Source organism: Nematolebias whitei, chromosome 4 (genome assembly GCF_014905685.2).
Source record: "Nematolebias whitei isolate Nwh7 chromosome 4, NemWhi1, whole genome shotgun sequence".
In the NCBI taxonomy this organism is placed as follows: domain Eukaryota; kingdom Metazoa; phylum Chordata; class Actinopteri; order Cyprinodontiformes; family Rivulidae; genus Nematolebias; species Nematolebias whitei.
The window spans coordinates 35218939-35240182 of record NC_056501.1 but is presented as its reverse complement, the minus strand read 5'-3'; the positions used below and the strand labels follow the sequence as shown (position 1 = coordinate 35240182).

The 21244-nt window shown below is 41.5% G+C and overlaps 1 protein-coding gene across 2 annotated transcripts in view; it reads left to right on the top strand.

Annotated features, from left to right (window-relative positions):
- Nucleotides 1–20755, top strand: part of zdhhc2 (zinc finger DHHC-type palmitoyltransferase 2) — a 45487-nt gene extending 24732 nt beyond the window's left edge. The window contains exons 7-12 of one of the 2 annotated variants that reach the window (XM_037676005.1): nucleotides 2891–3011; nucleotides 9703–9835; nucleotides 11729–11855; nucleotides 20137–20229; nucleotides 20350–20465; nucleotides 20552–20755. In XM_037676005.1, coding sequence (XP_037531933.1) covers nucleotides 2891–3011; nucleotides 9703–9835; nucleotides 11729–11855; nucleotides 20137–20229; nucleotides 20350–20465; nucleotides 20552–20592 — 631 coding nt within the window. In that variant the 3' untranslated portion in view covers nucleotides 20593–20755. Of the gene's footprint in view, nucleotides 1–2890; nucleotides 3012–9702; nucleotides 9836–11728; nucleotides 11856–20136; nucleotides 20232–20349; nucleotides 20466–20548 lie in introns of both variants that reach the window. The other variant, XM_037676006.1, reaches the window with a different exon arrangement.
- Nucleotides 20756–21244: the final 489 nt, after the last annotated feature.

Genomic DNA, 21244 nt, shown 5'->3' with positions numbered 1-21244 from the left:
ATTTAGTTTATTAGTTAGAAAACAACAAACAAGGAGGGGAATAAAATGTTCAGTATTAGAGCCACAGCAACAAAATCAACCAAAAACTAAAATGTTTGACCGTTACTGTTTATTCTCCCGCAAAAGTGAAATGTGAATGTTAAATTTTGTGTCTGTGCATGTGCTTTTCTGTTGTGTTAGCAAAATATTCCGAGGATGAATTGAATGCATTTATTGAAACTCTTAGAAAGTTATTGATTGATGCACATTAAAGACGACTGATTAGAAACAAGTGTCTGAAAATGCAGATTGAGTGCAAATTACTTTACTGAAACCTGCTAAATTTAGCAACACAGCATCAAAAAGCTAAAAAAAAAACACCAAAAAAAAAAAAAAAAAAAACAGTAGCTAAAAGCTTAAATGAAAAGTTGCTAAAAGCAGAAATGAGCAAACTAGTAGGTAGGTATAAGCTAAAATTAGTAAAATGTTAGCTAAAACTTAAAAGTAGTGAAATAGTTACATGAAGCTTAAATTATTAGGAAAGTAGATAAAGCTAAAACCAACATAACAGTAGATGCAAGCAAAAATCAGCAAAACAGCAGCTTAAAGCTAAACTTAAAGCAGGCATGGTTAATTGATTTTTAACTAGCACAAAGTTTTCATTTATTTTATAAAAAATGTAAATAAAGAAACACATGATACACAGATATCACTGGTTGTTGAGGGGTTTAAATAGTGAAAGTAGTTTTTGAGATGAGTGTTTTTCTGGACTGGAGTTGAACAGGGCATGTAAGTAAACTTTAATGTTTTTGGTGCAGGATGCTAAAGTGAGTAGGAGTTACACTGTGTATTAGAACAGTCAGGATTTTTTTTTTTGGCAGCTCAGAGCGATGAATCCTGGCGATTGGCAGTTCTTTTATTCCCAGTTCATCCAGAGTTTTCTTCTCTGCCACCGTCTCCATAGAGTCCAGCTTCATGTTGACAAGACTATCTAATCAGATTGTCCAGCTTAGAAGAATCCTTCTTGGATGTGCTGTCCCAGACAACAACCACCCCACCCCCATGTCCAAAGCTAGTTTTATAGCAGGTATATGATGTCATATTGAGACAAGGTTTCCCTTCTCATGACTCTGAATATAATGGTTAAATATCCTGGTTAAAGGTTGTTTCCAAACCCACAGAGCAGACAGATGGTCCTGGACTCAAACCTTCAAAAAGGATAAACTGGTGTGTTCACAAAATAACAAATGACAAAACTTGTGGGGATTCCCAGGAGCGTGGAGCCAGAATCAGAATCAGAATAAACTTTATTATCATTGCACCGAGGTACAACAAGAACATGTACATACAGTCGTCCGAAAGATGGGCGGAGTGCACACAGCTGCTACTATAAAAAGTGTGGCCCTCATTATTCTTATTCAGAATAATATTTTGCTGACACACACGTAGGTGTTTAATGCAGAACCAAGGAACAAACTAACAAAATCACCAACACCTGGCAGGGAGACAAACTACAACAGGTGAGTGGGGCGGGGGCAGGAACCACAGAACGCATCATGATCATCCAAAGTATAAAATAAAATATTATCTAATAACAAAACAACACAGATTGTGATAAAGAATTGTGTTTAGTTATTTAGGCTGGAAGGGTTTGTTTTCTGGTGTGATCTAAAATCACTAAAATCAAATTACATTAAAACTATCTATCCATCCATCCATCCATCCATTATCTTTACCCGTTTATTCCATTTTGGGTCACAGGGGTCGCTGATGCCCATGTCCAGCAATCCCTGTGCGAGGGGCGGGGTACACCCTGGATGGGTCGCAAGTCCATCACAGGGCCACATAGAGACAAACGAGACAAACAACCATTCACTCTCTCACTCACACCTAGGGACAATTTAGAGTTACCAATCAGCCTAACATGCATGTTTTTGGTCTGTGGGAGGAAACCGGAGTACCCGGAGAAAACCCACGCATGCACGGAGAGAACATGCAAACTCCACCCAGAAAGGCCCCTGGACCGGGGTTTGAACCAAGGACCTGCTCGCTGAGAGGCAGCAGCTCTACCAGTTGCGCCACCGTGCTGCCCACATTAAAACTAAAGAAGTAATTTCTTTTGCCGAAACCAGAGCTGTCATGTTGGCAAATGATTCAAGCTGAGAACGTCACATGAAGAATGTTCAGCAAACAGAGTTGCACCCTCATGATTTCATGTCAGCAAAACTGAACCCTGCATTATGAACAAAACAAACAAAAAAACACTAATATCTGTACCATAGTTGTCTTGGGATTACTAGAAAACAAAGCTTTTTATTCTTGAAACAATGTTACTGTGAGAAAAAGAAAACAGATACTGAGGTAAACCTAACGTCTAAATGGCACAGGTGTAGATTCTTATCAGGACAGGTAATCATAACGGAGATATCAAAGCACCTGGACCCAAACATCCAAATGCGAATCACAAGGTACATTTTTAAACTGTTAGGACAATGAGTTGAGGAGGACTTAGCTGCTACCACTCCAGATTTTAGCTCAATATCCCAAAGACTGACTGAGTCATAGTGATTTGTTTTTGTGGGGAGTTAGGCCAGTTAGTTGTGGCAGCCATCTTGAATCAGTTGTAGATACAGTACACACCCAGTGATGACATTCTAAGAGTTTCATTGAAATCCATCAGACAGTTCATGAGATATTTTACTAACAGACAGAATTGCACATGATTGCTCACCTGTCGTATAAGCAAGCAACAAAAACTGGTAGTATTTTGATGATGCTGATGGAAAAACAAGCTCACCAACAAGCTGCTCATCAGCACTGAGGAATGTTGGACATTTTTACCTGTGGAGAGAATTCAGCAGAAACAAAAAAACCATTGTCATCACCTACCTACCTATGATTCTTGTTGCAGGGTGAACAACTGTGTGGGATTCTCCAACTACAAGTTTTTCATGCTGTTCCTGGTGTACTCTCTGCTCTACTGTCTTTTTATAACTGCAACAGATCTTCGGTACTTTATCAAGTTCTGGACAGTAAGTAATACTAATGCTGTTACTGGAATGCTAGCTCACAGTATCCCAAGTATCTTAATGAAGAACTGAACATGTTGGTGGTTTTTGCTCTTTCCACAAGGCTGGAGGTAGAGCACATTTCCGTCTCAAAGAATACCTGGTATGAGCCTTGCAGATAAATAAGAAACCTACGGTAGAAACTAGTTCTGACCAGACAATAGTTTTTAGTGGTTTGCAAATGTTTAGGCACCCTGACGAATTGGGATTCTCAAACTTTTACAAAATGTCAGTCCTTAAAAGATTTGCTTCGGCAAGGGCTTGAAGTAGTGTTGTAGCCAGGGGTATTGGAAAAAAATTGTCAGAAGAAAAAATGGATTTAGTTGATAGGCAGCAAAATCTGGAAGCAAACATCAAGTTATCTGTAAAAAAAAGTAGAAGATGAGAATAATATGTATTCTTAAAAAAGATTGAAAATGATCGGAAAAATAAAAATTGCTGGTGAAGGTTCTCAGTTAACCACAACATGATAAATCCAAAAAGGTTAACAAGCAAAACTGGTCTGAAATATTCAGCTGCTGAAGATGTTTCACTTCCCATACAGGAGGTTTTATCAGTCAAAGCTAATGCAACAAATGCTAAAGCATTGTCATCCCAGATGTTTTCTGGAGTATCTGAAAAAACTCTGGAGGACTGATCCAAACACGACATTATCTCAGTATATTTCAAACCTATCAAGACCTTCAGACAGAGGCTGGTCCGCCCTAAGGACAAAACCCCAAACTGAACAGTGTGGTCTGCAGCTCAGTCAGCCAGGAATGTTCAAAACTCTATAATGGAGAAACTAAACAACCTCTCTAAAGCTCTCCAGGACAAGACTCAGCAGTGCACCAACACCTCAAGGAAAAGGGACACTCTGATGAGGATCAAAATATCCATATTTTAGACAGAAAAGACAGATGGTTTAAAAGAGAGGTGAAGGAAACCATTCAACATCAAACAAGAAAAAACAGCTTTAAGCAGAGGAGTGTAGGAGAATAGGCTGGTCTGAACACCCTTTAACAGGTGTGTACACTAACCATTCAGTTATGTAATAAATGTTGACCGGCCTCAACCCCAAGCATATATAAGTGGGTTCTTGTAGCAAATTTAATTCCCCTCTCTCGAAAAAAAGACAAAGATTTTAAATACACAATTATGTAACGTTCATTTTCAGTTTGAATAATGACAATATGAAATTATGGCAAATATGAAATATAGATGAATAACCAATAGTATTATTTCAGAAAGTGAATTACATAAATAATAGAGACTTTGAGAAGAGGTATTCAATTTGGACTAATATTTTTACATCTAACGTAAAAATTTAAGTATACTTATCTCAGATTCGTGAACTAAATTATGTCTAAACAAACTCAGTTGGCACTTAGTTGTTTCTCATCAGAAGGAAGACGTTCAGTCCTACCAGGAAGGCGTCCATTCTCTCATTACCACAGTGGAAGCAGGTGTGCTGAGGAAAGCCGGTGGTCTGCTGTCCCAAGAAGGAATCTTTCCCGAGGACTGCGTTTCTTTTGGCAAGACAGCATCATTGCTCCTGGGTGTTTGAGCGTTAAGGATTTCTGGGCTGGCTCAGAGACAACTCACCACCTGGACTCCTCTTCCATCATGACACTGTTTCTCTCAGAGAGAGTTCTCCTTGGCAACTCTCCTCAGCAACTTTTAGCTCTGCTGCTCTACAACTGCCTTTGGTGTCCTGCTTACCTGATACCTCAGAAGTTGTGCTCTCGATTCTTAACCAATCACAGTGCTATCGCAGTGGGTGTAACCCGACTGTATAGTTAATGTAAACCAACAAAATCCATGCTCAATAATCCAGGTATACAATCCAACAATTTTCAGTCAGGTCATCTGGACACTTTCTTTTTTTTGTGCTGAAACGTTTCATCTTCCATCCAGAAGACTTCATCAGTCAAGGAAACACACAACACAAAACTGATTCATGGACTTTATTTTACTATTCAACACACACAGACAGAGTGAACCCCACACGTCTTCATGACAACTACCTACCTCACTCATGGTTACTGCCTGACACAAACTAACACATAATGAACAAACTAACAAGAACAGACTAACCACTAATGCCCCTTTTCCATTAGTACCGGTACGGGCCGGTACAGCCCGGCTCTAATAAGAGAACAATACCAAACAACTAACTGAAATCATTAACAATGAACATAAATTGTACCCAATTTAATTTACTGGGTGGCCTCAGTGGGCCTCAGTTGAGACAGTCAACCATAATGGAACACAGAATGTTACAAGTCGTACCAGTAACATACACAAATACATACAGTAAATATTTTTTTCTGAACAGAGCCGATAACTTGGCTGGTTAAAAAAAAACACAGTAGACTACCAGGAAGTCATTGAATGCTATAATCCTCCTGCTGCAAGCTGTCCTCCTGCTCGAGCAGAGCAAAATTGCTCTGTGAGCATGTGAGGCTCACATGCGCTGTGCATGCAGGGGTATCCACACTCCCTTTCTCTCAATTCAGTTCAGTTTAATTATATAGCACCAATTCACAACAAAGTTGTCTCAGGGCACTTTACAAAAACATTCATATATGTACATAGAAATGGTATTAGTAAATTTCTCTATCTAGGGAAGGAAACTCTCCTCCCCTCCCCATTTCATTCTTTCGGCTGTGACCTGTTCGGGAATTTCATTGGTCAGATTTTAATCATTTTTTAACCTTTATTTAAACAGGTAGTCTCATCAATATATCTCTTGGGGGGTGGGACTCAATGAGACTACCTCATTGGTTCATAGTGGTTGACTGCTGGTCACATGGTCTTTATGTTCATTGTTAATTATTTCAATTAGTTGTTTATCATTGTTCTCAGTGATTAGTCTGTTCTTGTTTGTTTATGTGTTCATTATGTGTTAGTTTGTGTTTGGCCATTCAGTAGAGTAACTATGAGTGAGGGAGGTAGTTGTGATGAAGACCTGTGGGGTTCACTCTGTGTATGTCACGAGGACACCCCCCCACCCCCCCCCCCCCCACAAGAGAGACATGCATTGGGCAGCTATGTGAGTGTCTGGGTGTGATTAAGCCAAATGCTTTTGGTAGCAGAAAGTTCGTTAGCCCGTCAAAAAAAAAATCCATAAATTAGCCACAGCATTGTATAGGCCGTGGAGTTTAAAGCCTGTTAAAAAGGTAGTGGCTTATGTACAGGGCTTAATTTGAGCTGGATCCTGCCCGAACAAGATCCAGTAACTCTCAGGCCTAATAATACTACATTTTTTAACAAATGTGACTGCCTTGTACAAATAAAACTTATATTGGATATGTAAACTGAAAATAATTACATAAACACTAATTTTAAACATAACAAGCTTCCTAATATCACATCAGATTTGTCCCTTCGCATTTCTGCTTCTGCTCTTAAAAAAATCTTCGCCTCTAAAAGTTCAAATTCATGGGCAATTTTATTAAAAAACACAAAAATATAATTAAACATTTTTGCATTACACATAAGTTGCTGTGCTTTGTGAACAATCTGATGCATGAATCACTGCAAGAGTTCTCTGAACTTCCACTTGAACTGCAATGAATACAATGATCTTGGCTCACAAAGATATCTGTTGTGCAGTGAGTATTTGAGGCGATGTTGGAGCGACCAGGACACTTTTCTGAATTGAGCAGGAGGATTGAGAGCAACTCTTTTCTAAGCCTGTGACAAAGAGCTAAATATTAATATTAGGCATGTTTTTCCTAAGCGTGGCCCTAAACCTATTAGAGAAACGTTTGTTGTCCCACAGTTCAGAGCAGGGAGGAGGATGAGGAGGTGCACCTGATATGATATGTGGGATATACTAAACAACTAGTAGATGAGAAATGATCCTGCACTTAATACACTTATAATTCACACAAAAAGCATTTAAAAGTAAATTATAAATATGAACTGGCTTCAGTGGCAATTTTTGTCTCTTTTTGGGGGTGCTCAAACACTCCTAAATTTTAACTCAGCCCCTCTAGAAAATAAAGAAACCATCATCAGGATTTTGTAAAGAAACAGTTCTCAAACCTTAGATTCACTAAAATATTGAATAAATATTGAATAAATATTGAATAAATGACGACAGTCTGAAACAGACCAGTAAAATCTATGATTTTTTTTCATGAGTCGCGCTACCTGTCAATCAATCCAGTAGACACATCAGCAACTGACCAATCGGTGACCTCAATTTGTCCTGAAGTGAACTCCCCTTACCTGCAGAGCTGCATTACGAACTCTTTGCAGTCAGAGATTTTAATAATAACTGAGTTTACATCTTTTGTTTCATGTTAATCTACTGTAATAAACTTTTGTAAAATTCACCAGAATGCAGGAAATGGTATCTACTTTATTCAAGATTCTTTGGGGGAGCTCTAATTTCACCTTCAAATTAACTGCTAATCCCAGAGGTTCACATACTTTTACCACTCACAAATATGCAATACTGGATCATTTTCCTCAATAAATAAATGACCAAGTATAATATTTTTGTCTCATTTGTTTAACTGGGTTCTCTTCATCTACTTTTAGGATGGATTTATGTGAAAATCTGACGTTTAAGGTAATGTTTATGCAGAAATAGAAACTTATAAAGGCTTCACAAACTTTCAAGCACCACTGTTTATCATCAATTTCTGCAAAAATATCATACTAACCAGTTTATTTAAACTAGGTGTGATGAAGGAGGAAAGCCTCTAATATTCCTCTAAAACCCTCCAAACAGCTGCCCCTGTGGGTTGAGTTTGACACTTTAAAACTAAGTGTTCATAATTCAACTGTTTTCCAAACTTAGATTGTTCAAAAAGATATGTACATCAGGTTTGACACTATTTCCTCCTAACCTTTTCTTAGAAGGTTATTAAAAAATATCTGAACTAACCAGGGCTTAATTTGTAAACCAATTGATGCTGGAATGCAAATAGTGGGTGGGTCCGGTGGAGGAGGGGTGGGGGTGAGTTGGGGGGATTCTCCCCCAGAAAATTTTGAATAAATTATATGCAATTTCCTGCATTTTGGTGTATTTTTACAGGTTATTAAAAAAAAATGTTTTCCTGCATTTGTAAACACTGTGCTTCTGTCAATCATCCCAGCTCCCTCCCCTTAACTTGATGGTTCCGAGCCAACAGTTCTCTGCAGAATTCATTGTTCAACTCCACATGTGAAACACCCAGTCGCCTCCTCCATCTGTTCATGGCGGCTGCCTAGTTAGCACGGCCCTCATCCCCATCACTCTTTTAGTGGCAGAGATTTTTTATGGGTAGAAGTAGAAATGTTACTTGAAGAGGCAGCTCATATGTGATATTAAGAAGCTTGTAAGTGGCTGTTGTGTTTAAAATGTGTCTTTATGTAATTATTTTCAGATTACATATCCAGTATAAGTTTTATTCGTTCCAGGCAGTCATATTTGTTCATAACTATTATTATTAGCCTGAGAGTTGCCGGATCCAAGCAAAGAGTTACCGGAACGCACCCTGTCAAAATAAGAGAGTTCCTGGATCCTGTTCTGGCAGGATCCTGTTCTGGCAGGATCCGTCTCAAATTAAGCCCCGGAAGTAACCCTTTAAGCTTAAAAACATGAACTACATAGAGGACATTAATGCTGCTTTGCCACTGGTAGGTGCTTGTCCACCCAGCTGTCCTCTTCTCGGTTCTTCTCAGGTGGAGGTGATTTGCCCCTACAGAGGAGGCTGACCTGTTCCCTGCTCTGTGGGCTGGTTCATAACTGGTCTTTTTGTATTTGTGGTTCTTACTCACCCTGTATTTGTATTTAATTTTTTTTAGCTTATCCCAACACTGCTTATATGTCCAGGTGTAATGTTGTGCCATCATCTCTGATATCTCTCGGTAGATGCGCTAATTTCTTGTGCCGCCGTCCATCAACACGAAAAGGAAGTGGAGGTTCAGATGTAGTTTGTAGTTTTGCTGGGCTGGTCATGAAGTGATGTAGCTCCGCTATCCAAGCAACAGCTGTTGTTTGCTCACGGAAAAAACGGTCCCTCGTTCTCTGCTGGGAACCTCAAACAAGATGGTCCCATAAATCAAGTTGTGTGGTGGTGGATACCGACAGTGGAGAGGCCCTGAACTGATGCCGTGTGGAGCCGAGGGGGGTTGAGACAAGTGAACACGTCATAACAGTTCATCTGAAAAGTACTTAACAAAAAAGCTAAACTTATAGACTGTGGCCAGACAAATAAAAAAATAGGTGGTTAACTTTAAAAGTGCTTCAAATGGAAAGGACAGAAATTGGCTACATGGAGGACTAATCAGAAAAAAGTGTCAGCTGTCCTGTAGAAACAAAAACAACTTGCATTTGAGTTTACATTTTTATTTCAAGCCAAACTTTTTAAAATAGTTGAAAAGCTGAAAAAAGTATTAAAAGTATTATAGGATTATTTTGTTATTTAATGTAATGTCTCAGAATTTAATTTTATTTATTTACAGCAATATAAGTTTATGCCATGACACCGTACAACTGAAGTTTTGTTTGCTAAGCTATTCACAGCTAAATCACTCTGAACAGGGTGCCCAGACATTTTTGTTTATGATCCTCAAACATCGTCTGATCGTGAGTCGTAGTCTTTGGATGTTAGCAGAGTAGACTCCTCACATTCTTGTTCACCTCTGTTTCAGTTTTAATGTGCTCTCCCCTCAGAAAGGCCTCCCGGAGACTCAGGCGAAGTTCCACATTCTGTTCCTCTTCTTCTCTGCCTCCATGTTTTCTGTCAGCCTGGCTTCACTCTTCATCTATCACTGCTGGCTCATCTGCAAGAACAGATCCACACTGGGTGCGTTGTACTTTCCCTGCCTGTTTGTGTCAACGTGTTTTTTTGTTTGTTCGAAGTATTGATGATAACCCTCTCTCTGGTTATATCCAGCTTGTAATGGGTGTTTCTTGGCATTTTTCCCTCTGTCTATTACCATCTTCATTGGCACAGAGATATGATGCTTTAGGCCATTATCAGTCCAAGGTCTGTCATTAGGAGTGCATGGTGGTGGACTTTGTTTCTGTGTGTTGAGCAGAGTGGATTAGCCTGATGAAGTATGTTCCAGTGTAATGTAAATACATAAGGCTCTGAGCAGTAAGCAGCTTATAAAGAACAGATATGCAGTTCAGAAACACTTGCTGAAGAGTGCACAACAAAGACGAGTTCATTCACATGTTCTGATGCCACACTGTTGATCTGAGTGAGCTGAGGCCTCATGTATCAGAATACTGAAAGTTGGCGTAAGGAAAAAATGAGAAAAGTGTGTGTACACAGACATATTCAGATTTATCAACCTGTGCAAACTCGTGTTTCTGCGCACATTTCCCCTCATCCACCCGGACGAACGTGGAACGGAGCTCACGTGAGACACCGCCCCTCATCCACCTCTGTTTGAATATGTAAATAGATGCAAATATGTTTTGCACCTGTAATTTTGTCTCTGCGTCATAAATACATTATGTACAGTTGCAGCAAAATGAGGAATTCAATGGAATCTGAGTCAGAGACGCACTTCAGTAAGGTTGTGGGGTTTAAAAACACGTTTGCCACACATAGGCAAACAGGAAGTTTAAATGAACTGAACCAGAGGCGTAGATCTGCTGGTGGCGCACTTCTGAAGCAGAGGCATTTTCTCTATGCGTTTGAGAACATAATTTCTGTAAACACAGAGACACCCAGGAGCTTGGTACAACTTACAACCTTTTTTTCAAATTATTGACATGAAGAAATGAGTTGCTGCAAAAACAAAGCATTTCAGCCACGGTGTAGTGGATATTTTATAGATTTGAGCATCATGAGGTCATCCCATACAGCTAGCATGGCACAGCACACAAACAACTGTGAAATATCCCATAGGTATTTGGTCAGAGTGAACTTCCCAAAACACGCTGCCTCTCAATCCTGGGGATGTCTTGGCAGCTCAAAAGTTATCATTGTTTCACAATTTTGCACTATTTTACGCAGCTATTTATGAACATATATGTGATTGTGTGCACTTTGCTGGTCTGAGGACTCATCACGGGTGAGTTGTTTTGAATTAATTTACTGATCTGACTCTGTTTCCTTCTCAGTGAGAACGGAAGCAACGACTCACACGCATTCATGCTCCTTATCTGTCTGTGCAACTCGCAGACATGCAGTCGCTGACAAAATATCCATCCATTATCTTTACCTGCTTCTTCCTTTTCGGTTCGCGGGGGTCACTGGTGCCCTTATCCAGCTGTCACTGTGGCTGTCACTGTGCAACACAAGAAACTTTATAGTTTATTTTGTGGTGAAGTTGTTCTGATAATTTTTTAGGCATGTTCTGTAATAGGTTAGATGAAGTTACATGTGTTTCATTGGGATTTAAACCATAAATGCACAAACTTGTGAAAAAACATTGTGTTGAAATACCCCTTAATTTTAGAAAATCTGTCCTATTTTACTGTATTTAGATGAGTACTTTGAATTTGATACTGTGGACTGAAAAGGTTTGCACGGAGGTAGGCACATTATCACAGCAGGTCAGAATTGATATTTATGCACACTTTCATGCAACTTTCATTTTGATATGAGTGCGTGGAACCTGGTGGACACAACTTTTGTGTGTACATGCCGTTGATACACTAGGCCCTCGGTGCTGTCAGTTTGAAAAGGCAAAAAAGTGTGTTTGTCCATCTTCATCCCTCTTTTTCATGTTTGTCGTTTCAGAGGCTGTTCGTGCTCCAGTTTTTCGTCATGGCACAGACAAGAATGGGTTCCATCTTAGCTTTAGCAAGAACTTTCGCCAGGTCTTTGGTGATGAAGTGAAATACTGGCCTATTCCCATTTTCTCCAGGTGAGCTCATCCACCAAAACCATTCAAAATGTGGAAAAAAATGCTTTAATACTCAAATAAAAGTTTGGGAAATAATTGAAAACAGCAGATCGCTCGACACAAGTGCAATTTTTAAATTAAACTGAGTTAGATTAATGTTTTGGGTCATGTTGAGTTGATTTCATGACCATTAACATTTTAATATGTGACCTCATAAAATAAGTAAGCATTGAAGCCACAAATTTACTGGGCTATTTCTGTTGGTGACAAATTGACAACCCAAAATGGCAAAAAAATTAGCAAATTTTCCATTGTGGTCTCACTTAATTCTGAGTATTTGTGACCAAGCAAGTAGCCCATGCAGTCATGTTTTGTGTGACTATTTTTGGAAATGGTGACCTGTTTTTGTGTGCTCAGTTTAAAAATCTGTATTCTAGGCAATGCATATTATTGTTTTGTTCACCACCGAACATACTGTACACATCATGGCTTTCTTAATGTGCAACTTGGTAACTCCCCCACTTTAATGATTTAATCTACCGGAGCATAGCTTACAAATATATACATAAACAGACATGGGCCAATTTTTTTATAATTATTGTTTTTCATCAAGGTAGCTTCTAGACTGTATGATCTGTATGTGGATATCCATTATTCCCTCACTCTTAAACAAACCCTCAAGATACCTCAGCTCAACTTAATGCAACACCTCACTCCCAACCTTGAGAGCTATCCACCCTTTTCTGACTGAGGACCATGTCCTCAAAGTCGGAGGTACTGATCTTCAGCCCAGCAGCTGCAAACCATGCTTTGGGGAGAACTAGAGATCACGTGCAATGAGGCCAACAGAACCACATCACTGACAAAAGCAGAGATAAAATCTGAAAGCCACCCAAACAAACCTTCTGCTGTTGGTGTATTCATGACAACTGGCAGCCCTGGCAAAGTCATCTGGAAGAGGTCTGAATTGCAGCCAGCAATGCAACCCAGACTCTTGTACCACTTGTAAAGTGATATATGAAAGTTTGTGAACCCTTTAGAATTTTCTGTATTTCTGCATAACTGACCTAAAGCATAATCAGATTTTCACAAGTCATAAAAGTAGAAAAAGAGTTAAACAAACGGCAGGAAGGGAGCCTGAGCTTCTGCGTGAGGTTAAGAGGTACCAACTAGACATAGGTGGGCTCACTTCAACACATGGAATGGGCTCCTGAACCATTCTCCTTGAGAGGGGCTGGACCCTATTCCACTTTAGAGTTCCCCTTAGTAAGAAGTGCCGAGCTGGTGTGAGTCTACTAATAGCCCCCGACTTGGTGCCTGTGCGTTGGAGCTTTCCCCAATAGATGAGAGGGTAGCTTCTTTGCTCTGATGATTGTTTCTACCTACATGCTTAATGGCAGTTCAGAGTATCTGGCATTCTTGAAGTCCTTAGTTGGGGGACTGAAAGGTGCGCCAGCTGTGGACTCCTTTATTCTGAGGGAGGAACAGCCTCCCTTATCTGAACCTGAGCAGTGTTCTCTTGTTGGACCTCTGTGCTAGTCATGGTTTTTCAATCACAAATACCATATTTGAACATACGGGTGTCCATAAATGCACTTTGCACAATGACACCCTAGGTTGTAGAATGATGATTGACTTTGTAGTCGTGTCATCTGATTTGCGGCCATTTGTTTTGGACACTTGGGTGAAGAGAGGAGCTAAGCTGTCAACAGGTCACCATCTGGTAATGCGATGGGTCAGATGGTGGGGGAAGATGCCAGACAGATCCGGTAGACCCAAACATGCAGTGAGGGTTTGCTGGGAAGGCCTGACAGAAGAACCCATCAGAAAGATCTTCAACTCACATCTCCAGGGGAGCTTTGACCGCATCTCAGTTGAGATGGGGGGCGTTGAGTCAGAGTGGGCCATGTTCTGCACCTCAATTGATGAGGTTGTTGCCTTGAGCTGTGGCCACAAGGTTGTTGGCACTTCTCGCAGTGGCTATCCATGAACTCTGTGGGGAACACCCCAGGTTTGGGAGGCCATCAAGCTAAAGAAGGAGTCCTATCAGGCTTAGTTAGGGGGCAGATGTGGCTGCGTGGTTAGAGCAATCATACTCCAATGCAAGAGTTGGGGGTTCGATTCCACCAGCAGTCACATGCCGAAATGTCCCTGGGCAAGACACTGAACCCTTCATTGACGCCGATGTGTGTCTCATCGGTGTATGAATGTGATAAAGCACTGATTATTCTTTGTATGGATACAGTTGAGAGCTGCATGAATGGGTAAATGAGGGCACAGATTGTGTTGTAAAGCTCTTTGAGTGTCTTGATAAGATAGAAAGGCACTATATAAGTACAGTCCATTTACCATTTACCTTTATGTAGGCCGGTGAGTGTCCGGAGGCAGCTGAGGAGTACTAGAGGACTAAGTGGTCCACTGCCTTGGCTATTTATGAAGAAAAAGTTTGGATGTGGTTGGAGTTCAGTGAGGTCTTGGGTATACTCACGGTTGGCTCCAAGAAGATTCTGGCAAACCATCAGGAAGCTGAGGAAAGGAAAGGAGCACTTTACTAACACTGTTTTCATTGAAGGTGGGGTGCTGTGAACTCATTCAGTGATGTCAACTGATGAAAAGTATTCCTTTGCCTCCTAACGAGGCAAAACACTCAGATTACCAGTCATTCCATGTTCCTACACTCACCTATGGCCACAAACTCTGGGTAGTGACCGAAAGCTGCAACCCTTTGCCAGTTGAGCTCCCTTTTCACCACAGCAGACTGGCAGAGTCCTCAATACTGCAGACACTGCACAAATTTATCTGTCAATCTCATGTCTCATTCTTCCGTCACTCGTGAACAAAACCCAGAGAAGCTTGAACTCCTCCACTTGAGGCAGAACCTCACTCTCAATCTGAAGGGAGCAATTCACCCTTTTCCAACTGAGAACCATTGCCTCAGATTTGGAAGTGCTGATTCTCATAGCAGCTGCTTTCCACTCGGCTGAGAACCACTCCAGTGAGAGCTGAATATCACGGCACTATGATGCCAAAAGGACCACATCATCTGTAAATAGCACAGAAGGAATCCTGAGGCCACTAAACTGGACTCCCTCTGCCCCCTGTCTGCACCAAGAAATTCTGTCCATAAAAGTTATGAACAGAATCGGTGACAATGGGAAACCCAGCAGAGTCCAACTCCCATACTGAAGGGGTCTGAATTACTACCAGCAATGCAAACCAAACTCTCTTGTAAAGGGACTGAATGGTCCTTTGCAATGGACCCCTAATCTCATACTCACAGAGCACCCCCCACAGTACACCTCAAGGAAGATGGTCGAAAGCCTTCTCCAAGGCCACAAAACACATGTAGACTGGATGTGCAAACTCTCATGATCAGTTCACCCAGTGATCAGACTTGCTCCTCCAGCACCCTTGAATAAAGCTTACCAGGGAGGCTAAGGAGAGTGATGCCCCTATAATTGGCGCACACCCCTTTTTGAAAAAGATAACCAATGGCACTGCACCTGATGTCCATGTGATGTCACAAAGGCATGTCAGCCAAGACAGCCTCATAACATACAGAGCCTTAATGAAATCAGGGTGAATCTCATCCAGCCCTGGAGCCCTGCTACCACCTTGCCTTTTAGATACCTCCGCAACCTCAGCCATGGTTATGGACAGACCAACCCCGAAGTCCCCTGACTCAGCTTCCTCCAGGGAAGACATGCCAGTGAGATTGAGAAGTATTCTTTCCACCTCCTGATGTCATCACTGGTTACGGTCAACAGCACCCCAATTTCACTGAAAACAGTGTTAGTAAAGTGCTACTTTCCCTTCCTCAGTCGTCTGATGGTTTTACAGAATCTCCTTGAAGCCGACTGAGAGTCTCTATCCAAAGCCTCACTGAACTCGTCCCACATTTGAGCTTTTGCCTTAGCAACAGTCAAGGCTGAAGACTTTAGTCCCTACGGTACTCCTCAGCTGCCTCTGGAATCCCACCAGCAAACAAGAATTGATAGGACTCCTTCTTCAACTTGACAGTTTCCCTAACCCAGGTTGTCCACCACCAAGTTCAAGGATGACCACTGTGAGAAGCACCGACAATGTTGCAACCACACCTCAAGATCGCTACTTCAACATTTGATGTGCAGAACATGGCTCACTTGGACTCAATGTCCCCCGCCTCAGCTGGGATGCGGTTAAAATGTATGGCCGTAAACAAGGAGCTCAGTCAGAACAACTTATGTGTCATAATTCCTCATGTCGATAAGGTGCAGACAATTACATATATATATCCATAAATACCTGGGGAAATGTGTGCATAATTGTGGAACAATGGCAATTTTGATGCTGCTGGAAAACATGAATGATAGTAGAACTGGGAGGCGGTATGTTTTTGGGGATCACACAAACCAAATAGCACTTGGATATTTTACAGCCATCCCACCCCAGTCATATGAGACAACCACATCTATATAGCTGCTTTGCTATTGAGAAGAGTGAGTCCACTTGGCTCTCGTCTTATCCGTTCCGGTGACGCTTTTCCACTACAGTGGAGGCTGACTTGTTCACATTCTGTGGGCAAGATCATCAATGCAAAGTGGGCGGGATCATAAAATGGTCATTTTGTGTTTGAGTGACTCGCCTCGTTGTGGTCCTTAATTGTCCTATAATCAGACTTGAATTTTGTTAGCTTATCCCGACACTGCTTATAAGTCCGGGTGTAGCCATGCTACATCCTGCATCATCTCCGATATCTCTCTGTAAATGAGCTCATTTCTTGTGACATCATCCGTCAACACAATCAGAGAGGAAGTGAAGGTTCCGATGTAGTTTTGCTGGGTGGGTCATTCAGTAATGTAGCTCTGCTGGTCAATCAACAGCTGCTGTTTGCTCATGCCAAAATTGTCATCTTGGAGCGGTCTGCTTGGAACCTCAAACAAGGTGGTTCCATAAACTGGGCTGAGTGGGGGTGGGCCCCGGCATTGGGTAGGCCCTTAACTGGTACAGTGTGGTGCGGAACTGATGAGAGTTGAGACAGTGGCAAAGCACCATATGATGGCCAGATATTCCAAATTATCCTACACTGCAGCTGAAAAACTCCACTGATGTGCAGTGACTTGTTTCTTAACATAAACTATTTAACAAATAAGCCTCAGAGTTCTACTAAGCTTGTGAGTGCCTTTGTGTTACCAGTATTCATACAATTGTTTGCTTCAAGCTCAGAAGTGCACTGCTGACAGATCTGCGTCCCGGTTCAATTAATTCAGTGACAACTACAGCTTCACACACACACTCCCTCCTCTTTGTGTGTGGTGAACATATTTTTTTCACTTCGGTATTTATTTAGGAGTGTGTCTGATTCATGTTTCATTAAATTCCTAATTTTCCTGCATCTAGACATCCCTTTTGTTTGTGCCTAGAGGGGGATTTCACATGCAGGACATATCTGCATCTCTTTTCATATTAAAATGGTGGCAGGGGAGGTGTCTGTGTGCACGTTCAGTTCTAGATTTATTTGAATGGAAGGGTAAAGGTGGACAGCAAATGAAAGGTGAACAGAAACGTGTGCACACAGTTTTATAAATCAGAATATTTTTGTGAACACCCCGTTTTCACATTCTGTTCCTACGCCAACTTTCAGCCTGAAAGCTGCACACTCTTTGATGCATGAAGCCCCAGGATGTTTGTAACACGTGTGGGTGCCTTCATGTTCTCACTGGTTTGAACACTGAGTCACCTGGACATCCAGACATCCAACATGTCAAACAATCTTTTACCCGCTTCTTCCTTTTTGATTTGCAGGGGTCACTGGTGTCCATGTCCAGCTATCACTGTGTGAGAGGCGGGGGACATCCTGAACAGGTTGCAAATCCATCACAGGGACACGTAGAGACAAACAAGACAAACAACCATTCACTCTCTCACTCACATCTAGAGACAATTTAGAGTTACCAATCAGTGTAAAGTGCATGTTTTTTGTCTGTGGGAGGAAGCTGGAGTACCCGGAGAAAATCCCTGCATGCACGGAGAGAACATGCAAACTCCACCCAGAAAGGGCCCCAGACCGGGATTCGAACCAGGGTAACCTGCTCGCTGAGAGGCAGCAGCATATATATATATATATATATATATATATATATATATGTATATATAAAATATGAATGGCACTCAGGGGCTTTGTTCTGGAGGAAAAATGAGCTACTTGGTGATCCCTATAAGCTGAGAAAAGGTTGTTTTGTCATTTGATGACTCATTTATACCACTTTGTTGCTACCTTTCAGCATTTACTTTATCTCAGTTTTATCAAAAGCTAAACAAGCTTTATTCATGTACAACAACATATGAACTCATAAAGATAAATTAAAGCCAGGGATCGTGCTGCTTTTTATTCTTCTTTCTGTTCCATTTTCAGGGGTTGCCAAAGCAAGTCCTTCTTATCCTCACTCTGTCCTCACCCTGTCCTCACTCTGTCCACTGTGTCCTCTGTCCTTACTCTGTCCTCCGTGTCCTCTGTCCTCATTCCAAATACCTCCATGTTCTCTCTAACTGCTTCCATATATCTCCTCTTTGGCCTACTCTTTGTCATGTCCAAACCTTCTCAGTCTGGCCTCTCTAACTTTATCTCCCAGTTGTTCAACCTGTGCTGTACCTCTGATGATCTATAAAGTAATTCCTAATCTTATCCATCCTTGTCACTCCTAAGGAGAACCTCAACATCTTAATTTCTGCTACTTCCAGTTCAGTCTTTTTGTCAATGACTCTGTCTCCAGACCATATAACATGGTCTGTCTTGTAAACTTTTCCTTTGACCTTTGCTGACACCCTTTTGTCACAAATCACTCCTGAAACTTTTCTCCATCCACTCCATCCTGCCTGGTCTCTCTTCTTCACCTCTTTATCCCATTTTCCTGGACAATGGACCCCAAGTACTTGAAGTCCTGCACCTTTGTGACCCTGGTCTCCCTCTCATTCACACTCTCTGTCTTGTACAGAGGGGCTGTTTCACAGACTTCCTTCAACAGTCAGCTGTGGTTACCGTAACGAAGCTTTGATAGTGTAAAGTGCAACTTTTTAGCTTTTAGAAATCGTTACAGTTTTTCTGCTTCTAAAAACTTCCACAAAGTCACCAAGTGCTCACCAAATAATGCTGTGAGTCAGTAAATATGTGTCATCTGTGACACACTCAAAATTAAAGAGATGAAAATTTCTGTTGCTGAACGTATGTTTATTCATTAATTTAGCCATCACCAATTATTTATAAGGGTTAAAACTCTCTGCTTTTTATATTGAGCAGTGCTGGGAGGATTGCTTACTTGTCTCTGTGTGTATAGTGGGGGAAATTAAAATGTCTAGAGGTTTTAGCAGAAGTGAATAATTTTTGGTTGCTGCGACCCTCATTCCTGGACAAATATTGGACTTGAAGACACATGTGGGGTTTGTACAGATGTGTTGTGATAAAAGTTTGATGCCGTCAGAACAAACTCATGATGCTCAGTGAATAAAATGAAACAGGGTGCAGCAATGCAATTTTTAAGTATGCTCTCAGAAAAAGTTCAACTTAAAGGCCAGTTGTAAGTTAGTGTTTTACCTTTCAGTGAATATATAATTTACAGAGTTTATGTTGGCAGCATGATGGCGCAGTGGGTGGAGCTGCTGCCTCTCAGCGAGCAGGTTACCCTGGCTCAAATCCCGGTCCAGGGGCCGGGTGGAGTTTGCATGTTCTCTCTGTGCATGCGTGGGTTTTTTCCGGGTTCTCCGGTTTCCTCCCACAGAATAAAAACATGCATGTTAGGCTGATTGGTAACTCTAAATTGTCTCTAGGTGTGAGTGAAAGAGTGAATGGTTGTTTATGTCGTTTGTCTCTATATGTGTCCCTGTGATGGACTGGAGACCTGTCCAGGGTGTCTCCTGCCTCAATCACAGTGATGGCTGGACATGGACACCAGTGACCCCTGCGACCCAAAAAGGAAGAAGCCAGTAAAGATAATGGATGGAGTTTGTTTATTCAGTTTGAGGAATTTAGTAAAATGCACTTCTTCCTATATATGGCCGTACGTTGATTTGAGTAGATCCTTTCAACATTTCTCAGAGGGCACGGCCCCAGACCCCCCTAAGATTGTTTCACATCACTTGTGCATATGAATAGGTGTCCATCAGCAAATGTTGGCAGGTATGCAGATTCCCTCATACACCTCCACAGCTCCTCCCTGTCACGATCTCAATCCAGACACAAAGTTTTTCTGACCCCCTCTGTGCTTCATCAGCATATTCTAAAACCAGGGATCATTCTAAGATGTTTTCCCCCTTGCTGGCTCTAAAGTTTAGGAGATGGCTGCTTGTTCCCAACATGCCTGGTGAATCTGGATCCTGAGCAGCCCTCATCACCCATCAGGTCCAGTTCTGGCAACAAGAGGTGTGTACACAATTTAAATTCAAATCTACATGTGTGTCATGGTAGAAAAGCTCCAGGATGTCCTTTTGGGAGTAAGTAAATTCTTGTTGTGATCCCTGGTTGTGTTTGTGTGACCTGCAGTGCAGCAGAGGGTCGCCAGTTTCCCTCCGAACCCTTGAGAGAGAGTCAGAGCCGGCTGCTCTCCAGCACCCCCTCCTGGTCAGAGGGTGAAGGGGCAGCGGACAAGGACAAGAAGGGCAAGATCACAAATCCCTGCTTTGTTCTCATTTAACACCAGCTCTCACTGTTTTGTATTAAATATTCTATATTTGTGTTTGTTCAGGTGCCAGTAACCCCGTGATGACCGTAGAGAATGAGACGTAACCAGCTGACCGCTTCAAACCAGAACAGAATCCACAACAAATCATTTTGTATAAATGCTTCATCTTCCAGGTGTATGTGGCCCGTCTTCGTGCCTATCGGAACTTGTGATGCAGACATCCCAGCTTTTTCCCCCCATCATGCATCTTGGTGACAGCGTTACACGACCCCATCACAGACAAAATCAGAACCTGTAATGAATCCTCTCGAGAGTTATTATCACTACTGTCATCACACTGTCACTGGATCGTCAAGGAGACTGAAAGTATCATCTGCTCTTATTTGTATGTAAATAAGCACAGAGCTGCCGTGAAACAGGCAGAACCTTAGTTCAGTCTTTTGGTTACATCATTCAAACTGATCCGACGCTTGTTGGTTTGTTTTTATAACACAGTTTGGCATGAGATGTTTTCTAAGTCTTAGTCAATGAGACTATCTGAAGTGAGGTTTTGTTAAAAGTTATGAACAATTTATATTTTAACTGTTGTGGACAGCTCTTTTCTCAGTTTGGAGAAAAAGTTCTTCTTGTCAAGTGACCAAAGGTAAGTTTGAAGGAGGCCAACACCAAAGCAGACCCCAAGTGTATGGATGATGTAGTTCTTCTTCTTCATTTGGCTTTTCCCTTTTCAAGGGTCGCCCCAGCGAGTCATCCTCC